The following is a 21,897-nucleotide window of genomic DNA, read 5'->3' as shown; positions in this document are numbered from 1 at the left end:
ATAACGGAGTAGCATGATATTTGAAGTGTTCCTTGACTCCTCATGGATTGATTGCCACCTTCTTTCAATTCTTCTTCTTCCTGGCGTTATCCCGGCATTTTGCCACGGCTCATGGGAGCCTGGGGTCCGCTTGACAACTAATCCCATGATTTGACGTAGGGACTAGTTTTTACGAAAGCGACTGCCATCTGACCTTCCAACCCAGAGGGGAAACTAGGCCTTATTGGGATTAGTCCGGTTTCCTCACGATGTTTTCCTTCACCGAAAAGCGACTGGCAAATATCAAATGATATTCCGTACATAAGTTCCGAAAAACCCATTGGTACGAGCTGGGGTTTGAACCCGCGACCTCCGGATTGAAAGTCGCACGCTCTTACCGCTAGGCCACCAGCGCTTCCTTCTTTCAATTCTGACAAACATAAAATCATTAACATGCTGAGTCTATACATAAATAATATTCGGTCTACATAATTATAAATAATGTAGCCTTCAGGTTTGCACTAATATGGTACTGTTTGTACTGACATGATTTATGTTAGTGAATATTTTAATAAGTTTGCACGTGTTTCACGGTTACTTATTTGTAAATTATTATAACTATTTAACTAACATATCCATAATAAAAGGTCATTCCTGTTATGAAACTCAATTATCCATTATTAGACCTTTTGCACTAAAATGTAAAAGAATACAGGAATTCCTGTTGCAGTATGCAATTGTTATCACTATGTAACAATTTTATGAAGGCCAAGGCGATATAAATTATATCATATTACATCATTGGAATATATCTGTTAGTCACAGCTTTGCTTACCTACTTAGTGGAACTATGTCACTAAAATGGCAGTACCAAGAAGTTATTATCAATATAATAAGGACTTATTATCGTGTAAATAGTATTTTTGTTGAGGTGAAGTCGTTACAGTAGGTTGCGCCACCCACAATAAACGAACTAATTAATTTCAAATGGCCGTCAAAGGTTGTATCTACACTACAGTAAGGCCCTGGTCTCCTATAAACGCCATCGGCCGCTTACAGCGTCTGCGTCACGATGCTTACTATAGAGATGTACTGTTGTGGTCTGTTTTAGACGTCGACGTCAGCGTCTTTTTTGTTCAAAAACGTTGACGCTGACTCCAGACGCCGCGTACAGCATAAAATAGGAGACCAGGGCCTAACAAACAGCGCGCAGCGTAGTTATACCGGGTGTGGCCTGTAACACGAGCAAATAATTAAAACATAGATTGTACTCCTCAAAAGGTGACACTTTTATTCAACAACTTTAAAAATTATGAAGTATTTAGACTCGCTATTTTTCATACAAAATAAATATTAGCTCAATGGATGCCATCGCCACGTCATATCATTGTGATTGACGTTGCTTGTCACGCTTTAAAGATAACAAAATTCGCAATAGATTGCGTCTTAAGCCGACCACTGACTAACAGGCCGCCGGACGGTACGATATCCGCCTGTCAGTTAGAACAAAAATTTGACAGCTCCAAACAACTGACCGGCCGATATCGTCCGGCGGACTGTTAGTCAGTGGTCGGCTTTAGAATAAACTTTAAAGTGTATTAAAAATCAAACCAATAGTTATTTTTAAAAGTCGCTGAACAAATGTTGGTCAGTATGAGGAGTACAGTCTACAGTTTAATTTTTTGCTCATATTACAGGCCACACCCGGTATACGCTTGTGCGTTGAATGGGTATGTACTGTATGATACTGTACAACTTTAAAAGATCAATAAGGCAAACAAGGACAGTAGATATTAGACCAGTGCCCTGTTTATTAAAAGCTTGTAACTTCTAATATCGATGTCACTTATTGTATTACAAGTTACAAGCTTTTGAGAAACGGGCCCCTGCTGTGGTGACCACTGAAGCTGCATCACTGAATTTTAATAACTCATCAGTTATTTGGTTCTGTATATAAATTCATCATCATCATCTCAGCCATAAGACGTCCACTGCTGAACATAGGCCTCCCCCATTTTTGGGGGGTGAATGCCATAATCGCCACGCTTGGCAGGCGGGTTGGCGATCGCAGTTGAGTACACCGAATTTGAGGGACGCTGCTGCCCGTCCACCGGTGGTCTTGGACGTGGTTTAAGGACATACCCGGGTCCTGAACGTAGTTTAATGACATACCCGGGTCCAGGACATACCCGGGTCCAAGACATACCCGCGTCCATGCGGGGTATATAAATTACATAGCTGGAATGTTGCTCGTAAAAGCTCTTTCTCATTGAAATTGTAATAAGGACTGTTCAGTTTACTAAGCGGACACTCTTACACCTCTTTTAATCGGCGAATTTAAAATCAATTGACGTACAGCTCATAACAATATAATTAACAATCCCTCATTTATCAATTGCTACATATTTGTTCCCATAATAGTCAAATATTTTTCCCGAAGGACCGAACAAATTTGGAACATAGCAAGTTAGTTCTGCAATAAGGATGCACAGGCTAGTATTCACTGCGAAAAATCGTAAATATGTACAAATTTTCCAAGTTAAACGTGAATAAAATAATTAAAACATTTGCAGAGCATCATATGCTTGAAGATTTTACAAAATCCCGGCACAGAAGCGGCCCGGCCAATCCAGAAACAAAAGTATTGTCATGCGGCTGTTAAAATCAATAAATTACTTATCGGTTCGCGAAATTTCTAAGACAGCAGGCGTTAGAGTAGGCACAGATTAAAATATAAGAAGTATGTACAATAAATGGACCCATAGAAAGAAAAAAATGGACAAAAGAATTACAGAGCAGCGAAAGCAATCGAAAAAAAGAAGCGTCAAACTGTACTACATTTTACATTAAGATAAATTTCGTAGCATTTTAATGGACAACGGAAAATGCGTAAAATGTTGCTGTAGTACGTTACCAATGGCCCTGATGCTAGCATGCCGTTGTAGAAGATCATATATTCGACGAGGAGAGTAACATCAAAATTGACCAATTCATGAAGAAAGTCCTTGTCTGGCAGGCAATTGGTTCCTGTGGCCTTAAAAAGTTTGTTCTATTTTGCGACATGAACTTTGGTTGCGACATTTACAGAAAATAATGCATCTAATAACGAGTACTTTCCGTCTATCAGACGCATAATGTCACCTCTTCATTTCGGCCTGATTTGGCAAGTGCCCACTATGCTGGTCAGAAAGTGAAGCTACTGAATTTGAAAAACATTGATTTCGTTCAAAAACAAGTAAAATCATCTAATTGCCCGGAGCTCCACTCCATCGAGTGGCACTAGACCAATGTGAAGATGCACTTAAAAAAGGGTAGATGAGAAGCTAAAACATTGAAAGAATTCAAACGAATGTTGTTTACAACTTGTCAAAAAGTGTCAAAAATTGATGTGCAGGCACTTGAACGGCGCAACCGTGTAAAAGTACGAAAATCTTACCGATGTTATTATATTATACTATATTTACATTAAAATGTTTTGCGTTGGTTTCCGTTTTTATTATATTTATCTAAATAAAGCGATTCCAGAATTAGAAAAATGTAATTTATACTTTTTTGTGTGTCCGCTTAATAAAATGAACAGTCCTTAATTTCTAGACCTGCATATCGCCGTGTTGAGTATGTAGGCTGGGTAATGCGGATGTCGACTAAACTTAACCCCAGCGAACCGATAAATAACTTGTTATTCAAGGAGGAATGGCATGTTTCGTGACCTTTAACTGTCACTCAGTGGTTTCATATACAATTATCAGACATCGTACATTTTATAACATTTTTGGTGCAGCGGAGTGGTGCTAGCGGAATTGGTATAGATAATTACAACTGAAATAGTAATTTTAAGGTTAATATTAGCGTACTTAACGCTAATTAATCATTAGGGTTGAAATTGTTTATACCAATTCCGTTAACACCACTCCGCCGCACCGAAAATGCTATAAAATTTACGATGTCAGACAATTATACATGAATAGGCTTTTACTTTACTTTACTTACTAGGCATTGCATTGACACTGTAGACAACTTTATCTATTTGAGATCGACCACAAACAATAAAGGAAGCTGTGTCCCGGAGATCAAGCGTAGATTAGCCATGGCGAAATACGCGATGACACGCCTTCAGAACATCTGGAAAAATCGGGGTATAAGCTATAAGACCAAATTTGGCTTAGTCAGAGCCTTAATAATGCCTATCTTTCTCTATGGAGTAGAGACGTGGACAATCCGATCAAGAGACAGACAGAGAATAAATGCGTTCGATACGTGGTGCTGGAGGCGAATGCTACGAATACCGTGGACGGCATAACGCACAAATGTGTCTATTCTCTTACAACTTGGCATCAAGACTCGGCTGTCCACCATATGTCTGCAACGCATACTGTCATATTTCGGTCACGCGAAGAGAGGATAGCAATCTGGAAAAATTGGTCATTGTTGGCAATACCGAAGGCAAGAGAACACGAGGCCGATCGCCAACACGTTGGTCTGACCAAATAAAGGAAGCCACCGCCTCTTCCAAGCTACATCAAGTAGTGAGGGCTACTTTGGACCGCAACCGATGAAGACAGATTGTTTATTTGAGGGGTTCCAGTGACCACGATCCTCAGTAATGAGGGACCGACCAGAGAGAGGCTTACTTTAGACACGTTACTGTTTGCGTACTCGTGAAATAAAACTGTAACCCCAATACATCCCCTTGGGAATGATTTCTTGTATAACACTATTCTATATGCTTGGATCGTTCATAATCTAGGTTTTAAACTAGCCAGAAGTTTTAGTAATGTAGTTGAGAACCAAACATACAAAGTAACATTCACATTTAGAATATAATTTTACTAAGATTCTGTGACATTAGCTATGACTTACGTATAGTTTGCACTATTGCGCTGTAATTGATTTTTCTCGTTTCCTACCAGCTTGTTTACGCTTTGAGCTGCATGCGTGCATACGTGCGTCGGTTTTGCAACGCCCGGTTGGGGCCCATCGGCTGCACTCACCTGCAGTTGCATAAACGCATTGCGAAATGCGTATCGCGGTCACTGCCGCCGCCGCATAGCTAAGGGCACTCGCCGCACCCTTCGCTACTAAACTTTGCTACCGTATTGGTTGCTGCGGTTGTTATTAGTACTTTACTATTTACATGCTGTCAACCGATATGATCGAACTTAATTTTAGCTCTAGTTCCTTTCTCTCGTGATTTTATAATAAAAATTCGCAGAAAATGACCGCTTTTTCGCACCTTGACATTGAACAAGATTGTTGCTTTTGACATACTTCTGTTCTTGCCGTTTATGTTTCAAGTACGATTTTGAAGTAGTCGCAAGTTCAAGTGGAAAACTTTGTCTTTTACGGATACCTATAGTATTTCTCGTCCACGTTATTAATTGGCAATCAGCCTGTCAGTTAATCGCAAAAGGTAATAGTGGCGAATAACTGACAGGCTGGTATCGTCCGATGAACTGGTAATCTGCGGGCCCCTTAACATCATTTTTTTATAAAATATTTGTGATTAAACAGAATTAGAAGTTAAACGTCTAATTGTGAAATAATTTTTTATACAATATAATTTTTACAATGCATTTATGTAATTCAATAACTTAACAGAGACACAAGTAGCATTTGCAAACGAATCTATTTAGAGATTTCAGAGCGCGATGAGTCCAAAATTACCCACTTAGTTTAACTAAGCATATGCCTACACAGTTCGTCTTTCTTCTAATTTATGTAGCTCATTAGAACATAATGTGATTCTTTGAGCTTACAACTAGAATTTGAGAACATAGTCTATTTTGATGCTAATTTAGCTACCGCGTTTCGTTTTACCGCAATTGAGAGGTGTTTTGCTATCACGAAATTGTTTGAAAACTTTGTATGCGTTATTTGCGCGTAACAGTCCCACGTCATAAATACGGTAGTCGTGACGTTTTAGTGAGCTTTTATCTGCACTGTACACACGTAAACTCATTTTGTAATAGTCATAAGAGTAAAGAATCGTAGAGAGGGAAAGCTAAGGAAACATTATTATGATAAAACTTCGTAATAACAAGTATACTTTTAGTTCTCAGGATGCTTGAAGGTATCCAATTTGCTCTAACAGCTGTTAACTAGTTGCTAGTCGATAAGTTCTAATAAAATGTCCTCCTTGGAAAGTTTTTTTTAATAATGTAGTAGGCTAGAACCGGTCACAAAAACGAATCTGTCTTCGTTCGTCAGAATCAGCTTGTTAGTTTTGACGTCCTGCAAGAGAGTCTACCAGCTGGTTCCACCGCAGAACACACGAAAGTTGTGTGTGCTCCCCTACCTTAGCAATCTTAGGATACTATAAAATAATCCATCCTGTAATCCGGTAACAATAATACTCCGGGGACAAATGTTACTCGTCCGCAGGAATTACCCACCATAACCCTGCACGTGTCCCCTGGGTGGTGCTAAATGAGTAACGCCTTCTAAAGGCAACAAGACAATTACAGGAAACCAGAATGATAAATGCTAAGGCGATCAGATCCGATCAGAGATAAGAAGCGCTCTGCTCAAAGCCAAGCCTTCGGACAAGGGATGGGGTTGGAAAGATTCTCCACTCTGCGAATGCGGGCAGGAAGAGCAGACCACTCACCATATAATCCAACTCTGTCCCCTTCACTTGTATTCTAGACCACCTGAAGATTTGAACTCAGTCACGCCTGAATTGGTTGGCTTAGCGACCTCAAAGCTTTGTCCTTCTTTGTGCATGTCATACGTGTAAATAAGCAATCATAGGATACTATAAAATAATCCTACCTGTAATCCGGTAACAATAATACTTATGATATTGTAATTGTTCCAGCGCGTGACCACATGCGGGCCGGCGTGCGGGTCGGCGGGCGCGAGCGCGCCCAGCGTGGCCGGCGTCGCGCGCCGCCTCGCCTCCAGCTTGCAGAGCACATCCACAGGCTCGCTGCCAGACTACGGCACACAGATCGTCGACCCCTACCGCTTGCTGGAGGACGACCTTAATGGCATATACGAGGACATACGATCGGTAAGTACACCCAGCACTGTAAGCTTAGGGTTGCCATAAAAATCCGGACATCACCCTAAAAATCCGGAAATTTCTTGTAGCAGAGATTTGGCGTAGCTTGAACGACGCCCCGGCGGCGCGCTGTTCTCTGTGGTGTACTGTATCGTGGATCTACTTTTCCCTTTCCCTTCGCCCGATCCCGTAGCCCCCTCCCCGGGCCCGCATTATATTTATATAAGGTCATTCCTAAAAATCCGGACAAAGGGTCAAAAATTCGGACAAATCCGGACGTATGGCAACCCTATGTAAGCTCCACTTCGAACGGAATTTAGCAGAGAACTGTGTAGACGTTTCATAAGGCTCCTAGGCCTAGGCTAGGCTAGGCCGCCTCCAGCCTACAAATCATACCTACAGGCAGGCGTGGCTCACTCCACGATATCGTCGCTTTGCAACAAGTTTATAAAATATATATGTATGTTACTCTGTAAGGTATTTGTAATATGGACTTTGTTGCCTACATTTTAAATAAATAAGCCGCGCGTGGCGCTGTCGGTCATATCCACGTCCTATCTGTCCTAATCGTAACAGACGCGTTTTGTTAGAGAGTGAATCTTCTTTCCTAGTACTATTATTTATTCTGTGCTATATGTAAAGTATAAGTATTAGGGTCAACTATCGCCTTCTGTATTAAAGATTCGAGGATACTTATATCATCGGTGAATAACAACCAGCAATATCTAATGGTACAGACTTAGTATCTTCACCGCACTACGAGTTTGTTGACGTTTCGTAAGTTTCCAGGCATGTGGAAATAAAGCTTGTGCAAATCTGTGAATATTAGCTAAAAGCAAAGTGCGAGGGGGAACTAAAAACTATGATGCTCATAATAATATTATCTGGTGTGAAAAATGTGCTAATTACAACGTTTGATCAATCGTCAAAGCCAGTTTAAAAGTGCAGTAAAAATGGATCGAGCATTATTTAATTTTAACTGATTATTAATTATCTTATAAAAACTGATTATTAATTATCTTATAAAAATTTTAAAGAATATTTAGTTGTAAATTAGGCTTGGTGCCTGGTACAATAATATTTTATTAAATTAAATCACTTTAAATATTACTTTCAGTCATACTTCCGTTACATTTATTGTTATACTACCTAACATCGAAATCCTTTTAAAATGTTCCGATTTTATGATAGGCAATGATTCTGACTTTCGTCTTTACGACGCCTTTTTATTAGTGCTCCGTACGAAACCTTGTTCAGGGAGCAGTTATGGGATCATTTCGGTTTTGGAAATCGTTTATTTGCGTTTTTTGGTTTAGAACTACTCTTTGTCTGCCGTTAGTTCAAAACCTTCTTTACATTCTTCACCTAGTCCTATACTCGTACTAAATATTTCTTTGTGGACATAACTTTACGCCAATGACCTTGAGATTGACTTACGAAAGCCGTTTTCGTCATGCTTTTTAATCTTTTTATCTTGTTCTTCTCAATTGGCCTTTATCCGAATAAAAGAACCAACAGTACCCGTTCTCGTATCAAAAAGTTTTTTTTTTACATTAATAAGCCGAGAGTACTCCATATCCGTATCTTGTTAAGTAGACGACTAAATTTGTAAGTGTTAGAACGATGACGTTTAGCAAACAAAATAATTTTGAGACTCATTGTTTAATGTTCTCAAGCTGCTAATTCGGAGTATAACGCCCATGCGAAAATGTTTTCCTATTGGCTTAACGATTCACCATGAACTTTGATATTTTAATGGGTATTAAGTACTTACAAACCTCTTCATTTTCTAGGCTTTTGTGGCAAATAATAGGGACGATCGTTTATATTTAAATAGAACCTTTTTTGGAAGCTTATGGGCACTACTTTGAAAAAAAAAAAGAACTCGTATCTTGTTCTGTCAATCAAAAGAACATTGTTGTATCTATGTATGGGATGCATAAAGACTTACGGCGCGATTCGGGAAGTGAATTAGAGATCCACTAGATATGAAATAGTAAAGATATGTGATGTTCCACAGTAAAAGGTACCATTTCCCCGGCTGAATATTGGAGCGGCGTTAATAATAGCGTAAGCGTCAGCTGCCATAAGGTACCTTTTGCCGTGGAACGTCACGTATCTTTACTATTTCATATCTAGTGCATCTCTAATTCATTTCCCGAATTGCGCCGTTATTGCCTTTCAACTTTGAGTAGCAGTGTGAGATACGAGATTTTTTCAAAGGAGTACCGTTATGCCCTGGAGCGGTATCCGAATTTCCGTAACTCGCTCCAACCCCTGTGCGAGACACCCAACTGCTCTGCATACTCTTTTGCTCTGACTCAAAACCTACGATTTTCATACATATACGAACTACGTAAATTAACAGTCATCACTAATCCCGCCAAAATCATCTTGCGACATGCGTAGACCTGTAGGTAGTTCAGAATATTTCAGAAGGGCTACCGCGAAAACCGAAATTCGCAAATTGCGGGGATCTTTCTCTTTTACTCCAATGACGGCGTAATTAGAGTGACAGAGAAAAATGCCCGCAATTTGCGAACTTCGATTTTCGCGGTTATAGCCCAGATACTTACATATGTGGCCGAAGGAAGCGAAATGTCACCCGCCCCTCGACACCGTCATAGTCGTCATACACCCACCTAAACACAAACTCATTCCCCGATCAAACGGTTTTCCTATGCCAACTGTACCGTTAATTTAAAAACACTGTCAATGCCTTTTCGATCACAACAAAAGCACACTTATCGCTTCATATTTTCATAACACAATTAAAAAGTTTGATCGTGGCGAGCGTTGTCCATTGATCGGCAAGTGTGTCAAAGTCACGACGCGTTAGCGCGGGCGTGGATTGTGCAATTCGCGCATCACTGATAATTATTTTGGTTTACGAAGTACCTACTTACGATATGATTGAGTGTGACCTGACACACGTGCGTAGAATAGACATATATTTAAGTAGTTCATTTAGTATGGCCCAGCTATTTGAATAATGGGCCCGTATATTGCAGTTCATTTTAAGTAAGGCGGGAAATGTATAGTATTGGTTTTCCCTCTTAAGTTATACATATTTTCTTTGACCTTAGGCCTTGGTCGACAGTTGACACCGTAGGTATACGCTGCATACAGCGATTGTATAGGACATTGTATAGGACGACCTCAAATGTATGGTCTAGGAGGACCTTAGGTAGTTTGAAGATGAACTTGACATTTCTGTAAGAATTTTAATTTTATTATATTAGAATCAAAGAAATATTACATTTGCTAAAAACAGCAAGCACTCCAGTTGCAATAGCAAAGACTGGGTCGTTATGTTTTCCATATTACATACCTACCATATACCATAATTATAATACTATAGTGACGTCATAAACTCCATTTAGAAAGTAAATGCGGCGTCTTTATAACCTTTAATAGCGTCCCACTGACCTAATTCTAGTATAAATCCTTCAATTAATTTTAGTCATTAGTAATTGGAACACAGTTGCTTTTGTTTTGTTTCATTGGATTTTAAAACGACTCGAATTTAATTCTATTTTTTAATACCTCTTTAATTCATATTTGACTGCAATTTTTTATTGTATGATGGGCCGATAGAAGCTAAACGTGTCTGTGCACGGTAGCGCCGTGACCTATCGCGTGTGTATGTACTGACTCGACTGCCTAACCTAACGTATCTTTGCTTTGCGGTCACTTATTGCCTTATTTGTTCATTGCTTTTGTAGTTGTTAAAAATTAGCGCACGTAATGGTTATGCAAATTATGTAGGTATATTAAATGTGTCAACAGTTGCCAAGTTTCCCTATTTCATGACGTACTATTTTAACCAATCAATTTGCAATACAGACGTTTTATTGAACTAGTTATAATTATATTTATCGAAGAATAGTTAGAAGTAAAGATATGTTTGTTTACATGAGGTGAACTTTATAATCAGAACACAAGTTCTTTGACATGCCATGAATTATTTGTGCAATGCTCTCTGTAGGCCGGTTACTGTTAGAACTTATAACATTTATTTACTTCTAACTTAGAAGTAAAGAAAAGAAATACATCTAAGTAAGAAGTAATTTTACTGTCTTGTCTCTATGTGATCAAATTCAAATTTTCACTACTTTGAAAAAAAAACTCGCATCTCACACTGCTACTCAAAGTTGAAACGCAGTAACTCTGTATGCATCCCATACATAGTTACCACATTTTTATTTTTATTGACAGAATACGAGAGCTTTTTTAAGTAGTGACGAAATGTATGGACATGCTCTCAAAACAATAATCAATGTGTAAATCGGGCCTAGTAACTAATTCACAGATAACACTATGATGGTAGGGTAGGCTTCTCATAAAACACTTGAAGATTGAGTGAAACTGAAAAGTGCTGTTATGAATCGTACGACGGATAACGTACGATATTTCTAATCCTAAACAATCGGTACAAGCAATTGGACACCCAAAGAGCCTCGCTTGCCTACTTTCCGTTTGGAAAACCCGTCAGAAACCGGGCGGCGTTTCTACGCGTTTCCTACTTTGCTAGGATACCAGTTATTTATTTTCACGCCGCAAGTGGATAAATAGTAAAAGTACTGGTATTGCGGATTCAATGTCGACACGCCGAGAAATTACTTAACTAATCCTGTTAATTGAAATTGTATTCGTTAACGCCGTTGTATTATTTAGTAATGCAATAAGGTAGTAAATTACTTATGATTTATTTATTTTAAGAAAGCCTATAGTTCCTAAAATAATGATAATATAATATTAATATATTGTTTACCAAGGATATAACAATTTTCTACCTAATTTAAAAGCTATAAAGCATTCGGGGAATAAAAAAAAGACGCTTGAAGTTCTTAACAATATCCTAGGTGTATCTGATTAAAATTAAGAATCTAAAGCGAAACTAATAATTTAGGATTTTAAAAAAGTAGTTGGTGTTACCATGTTTGTAGAATTGCGGAATTATTGTACGTTTACTTCTTAGAAGTAGATAGACAAAATGTGAATAATGTGATAATACAAATGGCCTTTATTTATAATATTGCCACAATGACTAGATTTCTTCAGTTATGCAAACATAGTATATCAACGGTTTTTAGAGTTCCATACCCAGAGGAACCCATTACTAAAACTCCGCTATCCGTCCGTCCGTCCGTCTGTCTGTCACCAGGCTGTAACTCATAAACCGTGATAGCTAGACAGTTAAAATTTTCAGAGATGATGTAGTTTTGTTGCCGCTATAAAAACAAATACTAAAACCAAATTAAACTAATTATTTAAGTGGGGCTCCCATACAACAAACGTGATTATTGCCGTTTTTTGCGTAATTGTACGGAACCTTTCGTGCGCGAGTCCGACTCGCACTTGGCCGGTTTTTCTAGAAGGTTAGTGCTTTGATTAGAGTGTACACGTTATTCTAGTATAATATATACCAAGAGCAACATTCGTTGACATTGAATGCTCTGAATTAGACATATGTTGTTACTTATTTACTGATACTCACCAAGATACTTGTACCTAATTTTGCTAATAAATAACCGAAACAGTTTTGAATGATTCACGGTTAGTTTTACTAGTAGACTTATAATAATCGGTTACGGTTCATATCCCGATCGATATGTTGGCGGCCGATCGTAAGATCAGGTAGATCGTAATATTCCTGTGTAATGTTTTGACGATAGTTCGTTAGGTTGCTTCAGATGCCCGAAGGGCAAGCTGCCCAGAAATAGGAGCCCCGTACGCGGGGCTCCGTTGACTAAGGGAACGAGTCAAAGGTTTTCACGTTTCACGATATGCCTATGAATTTTACGATATGCCTGATCTTACGATCGGCCGCCGACAGATATAAGTCTAGAATAACCGGTTAAAATTTATCAATTAAACTATGGCATGGCGTCTAATGCACACCATAATTTGCTACCGTTGGCATCCTCGATGTCATACAAACGTCATAGCGCGTGTAATACTAGTTCTATATGTATTCAAGGTCAATAGAAATTGCCAAATTTATAAACAAAGCTACAGCCAAATATATAGCAGATTGAAAACTGATGTGAGTGTAATACACAATTGAAATAATGATGCGATTTTTTGACGCGATAACGTCTTATACATAAATCGATGAACACCGGTAGTAGCATGCACGAAAAAGTGTCACGTTGTGGACAGATCTCCATGGTAACATTACGGCCAAAGTAAGTAAGTATTTTTCAAAAAAAAAATAAAACTACAAATAAAATAATAAATTAACACTATGATAGACTTGGTAGGAGATCCAAGAGCCAAGCTGTCCCGACATTATACCGAAGATATCCCGGACATCAGTCTGTACGAGATTAGGATGGCCCTGAAGCAGCTTAAGAACAACAAGGCGCCGGGCAAAGACGGAATCACTTCAGAGCTTCTGAGAGCGGGTGGAACACCGGTACTTAAAGTCCCCCAGAAGCTCTTTAATTCCGTCTTGTGCGAGGGCAAAACGCCTGAAACATGGAATATAGGCGAGGTGGTGCTGTTTTTCAAAAAAGGTGATAACAGCCTATTGAAGAACTACAGACCCATCACGCTTCTGAGCCATGTCTATAAGCTGTTTTCAAGGGTCATCACGAACCGTCTCGAACACAGACTTGATGACTTCCATTCTCCCGAACAAGCCGGGTTTCGAAAAGGCTATAGTACCATAGACCACATACATACGCTGCGGCAAGTTATACAGAAGACCGAAGAGTATAACTTACCATTATGCTTAGCGTTTGTGGACTATGAGAAAGCCTTCGATTCGGTGGAAACATGGGCGGTGCTTGAGTCTCTTCAGCGATGCCATATTGACTATCGGTACATCGAAGTGTTGAAGTATTTGTATAGTAACGCCACCATGTCGGTCCGAGTACAGGAGCAGAGCACGAAGGCGATTCCATTGCAAAGAGGCGTAAGGCAGGGAGACGTTATCTCTCCGAAACTGTTTACTGCCGTAATGGAAGACACCTTCAAGCTCCTGGAATGGCAAGGACTTGGCATCAACATCAACGGCGAATACATCACTCACCTTCGGTTTGCCGACGATATCGTAGTCATGGCAAAGTCGATGGAGGAACTCAGCATGATGCTCGATGACCTCAACCGAGTTTCACAACGGGTGGGCTTGAAAATGAACATGGACAAGACGAAACTTATGTCAAATGCCAATGTTGTGCCCATCCCAGTCTCTGTTGGGAACTCGGTACTCGAAGTTGTTGACTCGTACATCTACCTAGGACAAGTAGTCCAATTAGGTAGGTCCAACTTCGAGAAGGAGGTCAACCGCCGAATCCAACTCGGTTGGGCAGCGTTCGGGAAACTACGTAATGTCTTTTCGTCCGACATACCTCAGTGCCTCAAGACGAAAGTCTTTAATCAATGTGTGTTACCAGCGATGACTTACGGCTCCGAAACGTGGTCTTTCACTATCGGCCTCATCTCAAAATTCAAAGTCGCTCAACGAGCTATGGAGAGGGCTATGCTCGGAGTTTCTCTGCGTGATCGAATCAGAAATGAGGAGATCCGTAGACGAACTAAAGTCACCGACATAGCTCACCGGATTAGCAAGCTGAAGTGGCAATGGGCAGGCCACATTGCGCGCAGAGAAGATGGCCGATGGGGTCGAAAAGTGCTCGAGTGGAGACCACGGACTAGCAAACGCAGCGTAGGACGTCCACCCACAAGATGGACGGACGACCTTGTTAAAGCCGCCGGAAGACGCTGGATGCGGGTGGCTTCCAACCGGTACGAATGGAGGTCCAAGGGGGAGGCCTATGTTCAGCAGTGGACGTCTTATGGCTGAGATGATGATGATGATGATGATGATGATGATAGACTTACGCCAGACACAATTAATAAGAACAATGGGATAACGCATATAGACGTCTAATATCCACCAAGGTGTTAAGGAAACTTTCATTTTGGAGACGGAAAATATCGATCCCCATACAAAAGTATGAGAATTTTCCGCAATTATTCAATGTGGTAATTTCGCAGTTTTGTAAACTTTCCGACGGCAATCAGTAATCACATAGCTATTAAACGATCTGACCCTTTGGACCTTTACAACGATTAATTTCCTTTAGTCACGGGACTAGCAAATTCTTAAGGGCCTACCTGCGGTTTTCATCAATTTATGACAAGGTTTGAATCGTATCTCCTACTTTTGCACTACAGACAGATATATTTATAAGACAAATCGTTTACCGGATTTTACATACATACATACATACATACATATAATCACGCCTATTTCCCGGAGGGGTAGGCAGAGACCACGGATTTCCACTTGCTACGATCCTGACATACCTCTTTCGCTTCCTTCACATTCATAACATTCCTCATACACGCTCGCCGGTTTAGGGTACCGGATTTTAAAAGAAATTAATATTTTTTTTTTTATATTTTTTAACATTATCGAAAAAAAAACCACTTTTTTTCGTATCTAAATTGCTGTGAAGGATCTTGCATATACGAAATCTACATATTTGGGCTCGTCTTTGACGTCTCGTAAAACGTGTCTAGGGTTACAATTTTATACGAATTAACGCAAAACCAGAAAACCAGTTATTTAACCTAAATTTTTTCTACTTTGATGCCAAATATCTCGTAGACAATGAACTTGGGATATTGCTTAAAGCCGTTGTTGTTAATATGATAATTAATAAGTTACAAAGTACTTTAAAATACTAAGGGAGTCAGATCGAACGTCATTGGCGATCGTCAATGGCGTGAGCACTGTGAGCAGCCTCTTAACTACGCAGCAAACATAAACCCAAATACTTTGGCGATGTGGTCAATCGTCAGGCGAGTCTTTCTTACAAAATTTTATATTTGAATTGTTAATTGTGCGAACCCATCATGGTCGTGATTCTAACCGCAGGCGAGACAAATGGTTAGTTAAACCAACATATTATATTGTTTTTTTTTTACTAGCCTATACGAGTGTCCCACTACTCCCCCAGCTGGGCAAAGGCCTCCCCTCTTTCCCGGCATTTGGTCCTACAAGGTATATTAATAATTGATACTCTTAAATTAAAAGTTAAACTTTTTCTCACATCCCTCAACTTAACTGGTAGGTCCAGTTAAGTTGAGGGATGTGAGAAAAAGTTTAACTTTTATTTTTACTTTCATCATCAGTATTTAAGAGCTATGCTCTTGTCGGTGGAGTAATCGCCACTCTTCTTTTTGCTGGGCCAGCCTTTTAATTCCCTCGTACGACACGACATAAACTTTTTCTTTTATTTGGCTGAGATATGTGAGCCTGGGCCTTCCTCTGCCTCTTTTCCCCTCAATCTTGCCCTCCAGGATGTTTAAAAAGAATCTGTCGTGCCGTATCAAGTGGCCAACCATCTTGCCCCTTCTGTTAGCTATTGTGTCTAACAGGCATCTCTTCTCTCCTGCCATGCTCAGGACCTCTTCGTTCGTCTTCCTTTCTGTCCAGCTAATCCTTAGTATCCTCCGCCAACACCACATTTCAAAGGCCTCCAATCGCTCTCTGTCCCGTTGATTTTTACTTTAATCAACTGAAAATTAAAATCTGAAAGTACACTGTCAATTTTTTTAGATGCACTTTTTATTGCAGTTGTATGAGGATTATGCGGAAGTATAAAGACAAAAAAAATTTTACCCGATCATATTAATTCAAAATTTTTGTGTCATATGGATAACTTCATTGTTAGCTTAGCACGTCGCTGTTTAGAGTGTTCGTTGAAAAGTTCTTAAAAGGATAGATAGGAAAGGAAAAGGATAATAAAATGAATATTTATACACATTTGATATTTGATACGCATACTTGCTCTCCAAGTTGCTCATTCAAAAACTTGTAGTGTAACCTATGTATTCATGACTTTCAAGGTTGCTTTACAATGCCACCCCAAAATTTAACTCGTTTGCCTTCGACCAATGGGAATACGTCCAGAGCTTCGACACCGCGTATTAGGCAAAGGCACAGTTCGCGTTTCATATTGACCTTGAATATATATATGTTATTTAATATTTAAATGACCTATGGGCACGGCAGATTATGCTGATTAAACATACTCCACAATAGGAAACATCAGTAGATAATTTAGTAATCTGTGGACGGTTTTTTGGTCTCCCACTTTATTGTCCTTTGGACTCTATTTCTGTGACTAAACCCTGTGTTTTACTGTTTATTGTCCCAAATAAATTGAAACTTAATATTTATGTATTGTGAAGATTACCTACCTTTATCGAGATAAAAGAGGAAGAAGGGAAGACCAAGGAGAGCGTACAGGAATCAAATAAAGAAAAACCGTAACGTCGTTGGCAGAGGACCGCCAAACATGGAAATTGCTCAACCGACAAGAGTCTTGCTCTTAAATATAATGATGATGAGATGAGATTGGTAAGGGCCACTTGCACCATCCAGGGTTAGCCACTAACTCTCAAGATAACCGTTAACACAGGGTTAAATTGTACTCGTACTGTTTAAGTTCGGGTTTAGTGGTTAACCCTAGACTGCGCAAGTGGTTCTAATACTATACAATTCCTGATTAATGAGAGATTTTGTATGATGTGTCCGCGACACTTAGACTTGGTCAGTGTGTCAGTTTTCTGCCTTATTTAATGTTTGATTATATATATTCGATGGCAATAAATCTGATGTGAAGTGCCGTACCAAAATGTTGTTTTAAAAATTAAACCTTAGTCTCATAGTTACCTGCTGCGTAAACCAGAAATATTTAAAGCGATAGAATTGCGCAAGTATTCTATTATATTCTTAGGCACTGGTCCCACCGCGAGCTAGTAAGCTATGAGCTATCGGCTATAAACACGAACAAAAGATAAGCACTCCCGTGTAAATAAAAGAGACACGGCGATATTTATAGTTACTCGCCCAGCGGTGAGCTATAAATATCGCCGTGTCTCTTTTATTTACACGGGAGTGCTTATCTTTTGTTCGTGTTTATAGCCGATAGCTCATAGCTTACTAGCTCGCGGTGGGACCAGTGCCTTATAGCCGTAGCTCGCGTCGTTTAACCCAATACAATGCACATTTAGATGTAATTTAAATTTGTTGCTCCCATAACCTTACACGGTGGTTAAACACAATAAAATTGGTATGCATGTACAATACAGACTTAGTAGATTCTCGCAATCTCCGTTGGCAAGGTCGGGAGATGACACTTATGTCTGGTTGCATCAAATTGCGATTTGCGACATGATCACAGATCTCTTACTTACTAGACGCAGCGTGCAATACGCGGTCACGCTTGGCCGCTTCCATACTTATTTAATATACGGGTGTCCCAGAATTCGACGTCAAGCCGTAAACGGATGATAGACCAAGTCATAACAGTTATCATAAAAATACAAAAAAAAAATCCAACTCATGTTTTTTAAAAATTATGGTCACTTTAAAAATTCACTAAAAAATCCACACCCTGTAATAGTTCTTTAACTCTTGTTACTACAAATTCCATAATTTATTCTGATTTTTTTATTATTGTGTAATCTTGAATAATTACAGGGTGCGTCGAATTCAAAGGGACACCCTGTATTATGATAATAGCTGCTGATATAGCGTGATCGCTCATTTCAGTTTCAATTACATTTACCACCTGTAATAATTTACACTAAGCTAATACTTAGGGCATACTTACTGAAAATTCCTGGACTGGCCGCTTAGAAAAAATAAGTCTTCTCATATATCAGAATCCAGAAAGTAGAAACTTTCAGTATGGCCCACGTATTAAGTTTCAGGAATTAACATCGTCTTCGTGCATTCATTGGCCTCATTGCACTACACTTACCTCTTTATAAATAGGCACTTCACCTAATATACGATTATTCAAAATCATATATTAATGTGCAGTCATATTAGGGTGCAGTGCGAAAAAATCGTGAGGCACTAATGAACACAACGACCTTTACTAACATCAAAGACATATGTAACTTCGTATAAGATGAATAAAGTCTAAGAAACAAGTGTTACGTAAACAAACTTTTGTACGGAACACTAAAAAACGTGCCTCGGAAATCAAGAAATATTCATTCTCGGATAGATGGCGCACACACCTTTAGCCTATTCTCGGCTAGTGGCGTGACGACACCGTTTCAATTTTAACACATAGACACAAAAGAGATAGGTACAGAAATCAACCTACATACAAAGCGCGCTCGAGCAACGCACACATAGACACTGCTCACGGACACGATATCTCGGACCAGTTGGGACCAGTGCGAGCGCGAGTGCCATCCGCTTGAGACACGCGTCTGTGAACTTTTTTGTGCAATAATGGAGAAACAAAACAAAAAGTTATTATAACTGTACAGTGGACGGTTGTTTAAATTCAACATTAACAGGTGAATTGTCGTTTTTTAAGCTACCAGTGGTTTCAGAGAGAATGCGTATGCGAATTTATTACATTGTACATGAGAATGCGAATTAATTACACTTTCAAATATAATAATCGTGCATTTCGCCAATCTCGAAATCATCGCAAGATATTTTCTGTGGCAAATTTGTAATATAACAATGACATTAAAATGAAAATACCTATTTGAGTTATTAATGTTATTATTAATTTATATTTCCATTCTTCCCGTTTCATCCTCAACAATAAATCTAACAACTAGATACGAGATACGATACGATGGATACGAGTGCCACTACGACAATAGTTTTTTGTGCATAAGTCATAGTTCGCAACAATCGCAACCCTAGAGCGACCGCCGAGCGTAGGTATGAAAAGTAAAGTACATACATGTGATTGACTTCTGTACTTATCTGTTTTGTGACATAGATATCAGTGAATGAACATGGGTCAAGATGATATAAAAATAATAAAATCATTTATCCATATATATTCATTTTTTTGATAAGTTTATACGTGTTTATTTTGAGTTATAGTCGTGGGTCGATAGATGGCAGTAAATTTACAGTGACTACAACATTTACTATGACAGGACCCCTCTATACTATCTATTCTTTTTGCTAATAATGGCTGTTGAATCATTAAATGTAGTAGGAGACATCATAGTTCTGCTAATCTAGCAGCTTATTACTTAAGAATAAAAGAGCCTATCTTCAGTGAACAAGTTTTCGTATTAGCTGGCAACGGGACACAGAAGGCGCCAAATCTATGACCGTATATTAGCATTTTTTGCCACAACGGAATCATTATTGAGCTTCGTGGACGCTTGGTTTCACGGACACGGAGTTACGGACGGACACGGACGTTAATATAGTGTGTTACGCCTTACCACATACACATTATACACCTATACATTACACATACACATACATTACACACCTTTACACACACCATACACATACACCTACACTGTGTGACATTATAGACCTATACTCCAACCAAATATGTAGTTTCATTTAACGTCCAACACTACATTAATACGTCGGAGTCTTTTCGAATCAATCTATCGTCGTCTAAAAATACTTGTTTCATTACATTATTCACTTACTCACTCGTGAAACTTTGTCGCAGGTACATATTTTCACGTATGATTCGTGACATTACCTGCCTGTAAACAATAGTACAAAGCTGAATGGTAATGATCAATAATTATTCAAAATACTGACTGTTAAATCCAATGAACTGTTGCATATGTAAATTGCACTAATGCAGTTCACGACAAACTCATGGACCACATCTTACCATACAAATCAATAAAACTTAAAATGTAGGTAATTATTTTCATTTGTAACTGTTAATTTAACTTTCGTAACCCATTTTAACTTTCGTCCGCGAATTTTACACGCACAGTCAAAGTCAAATTAACGGCTCGATTCGGAAAATGAATTAGATTTCTACTAGACTTCATCAAGTTACGATATGGATAATTTAAAGATATTTGTAAGATAGATACGTAAAATTTGACGTTTCCGCGATTCTGTAGGTCCTCTTGAACGATTTCGACAAGTTATGACTTAGATATCCAAGTCACATCTAGTCGATATCTAATGTAGATCTAGTTGATCTCTAAATCGTCTCTAGATCTTGTGATTATCTCGAAATCCGAATAGGCCTGTTAGTTACCTACCCATTTTGTATTTTGTTTATAGCAGGAAGGTAGGAGGCAGAAGTGTATTATACTTATTATACTGTATAATGAAGTTTCACACATCGTAGCTTTGTCGTAGCAAGGCCTACGATACCGTAGCACAATGCGTAACCATATGATCATATGAGCGACTTACAATACGATCCTACATACGGGCCGATTCGAACAATCTTATCTATAGTCACAGCGGTAAGATACTGATGTGTCAATGTGAAAAGTAAACGTTTTGGTTGAAGAAATGTCACTTTGGACACTGAGAAATCGGTATCGCACTGTTGTGATTTGATATTAGTAATAAACACTTCTGCACTGTCATATAAAATGTGCGCACTGAGGCGTCTACTTACTGCCCGATTCGAACTTTAAGATATGTCAATTAATAGATCTAGAAACGATATGGATTAGATGTGTCAGTGCCAAAAGTGACGTTTTTGATTAAAGAAACGTCACATTTCACACTGACATCCAATCCATATCGTTAAGTACTAGATCTATTAACTGTCGTATCTTAAAGTTCGAATCGGGCCGTTAATCCGTCAAATCGAACTCATGGTTAGACTATTCATAGTAGGGTCACACCTCAAATGTTTTCGATATTATTCTTTACCGCGATGGCTTAGGCGCGAAACTATTGAAAGCCTTAAGACGAAACGGGAGCTGAGCTAAAAGTCAATTTTGAGATTTCAAGCTGAATATACCCGTCGCTCTGACGGGGCGTAACCGCGGCGTGAGAGACTGTATTTGTATGTGTAATGCACGCACACAGACGCGTGCGGTGCGCCCGTACTCGCGCTGGCGCGCACCTCACTGATTGCAATTTGCATTGCCACTTTTTGTTACTGCTACTACTAAGT

The 21,897-nt window shown here is 39.1% G+C and overlaps 1 protein-coding gene across 1 annotated transcript in view; it reads left to right on the top strand.

The window, feature by feature from the left end:
* The window catches only part of LOC134664645 (all trans-polyprenyl-diphosphate synthase PDSS1), a 90,535-nt gene that overhangs the window by 24,543 nt on the left and 44,095 nt on the right, over nucleotides 1–21,897 (top strand). The window contains exon 2 of the mRNA XM_063521386.1: nucleotides 6,797–6,991. Coding sequence (XP_063377456.1) covers nucleotides 6,797–6,991 — 195 coding nt within the window. The remainder of the gene's footprint in view (nucleotides 1–6,796; nucleotides 6,992–21,897) is intronic.

Source organism: Cydia fagiglandana, chromosome 5 (assembly GCF_963556715.1).
Source record: "Cydia fagiglandana chromosome 5, ilCydFagi1.1, whole genome shotgun sequence".
In the NCBI taxonomy this organism is placed as follows: Eukaryota; Metazoa; Arthropoda; class Insecta; order Lepidoptera; family Tortricidae; genus Cydia; species Cydia fagiglandana.
The sequence above is the reverse complement of the archived record's forward strand: the minus strand, read 5'-3'. Positions and strand labels throughout refer to the sequence as shown.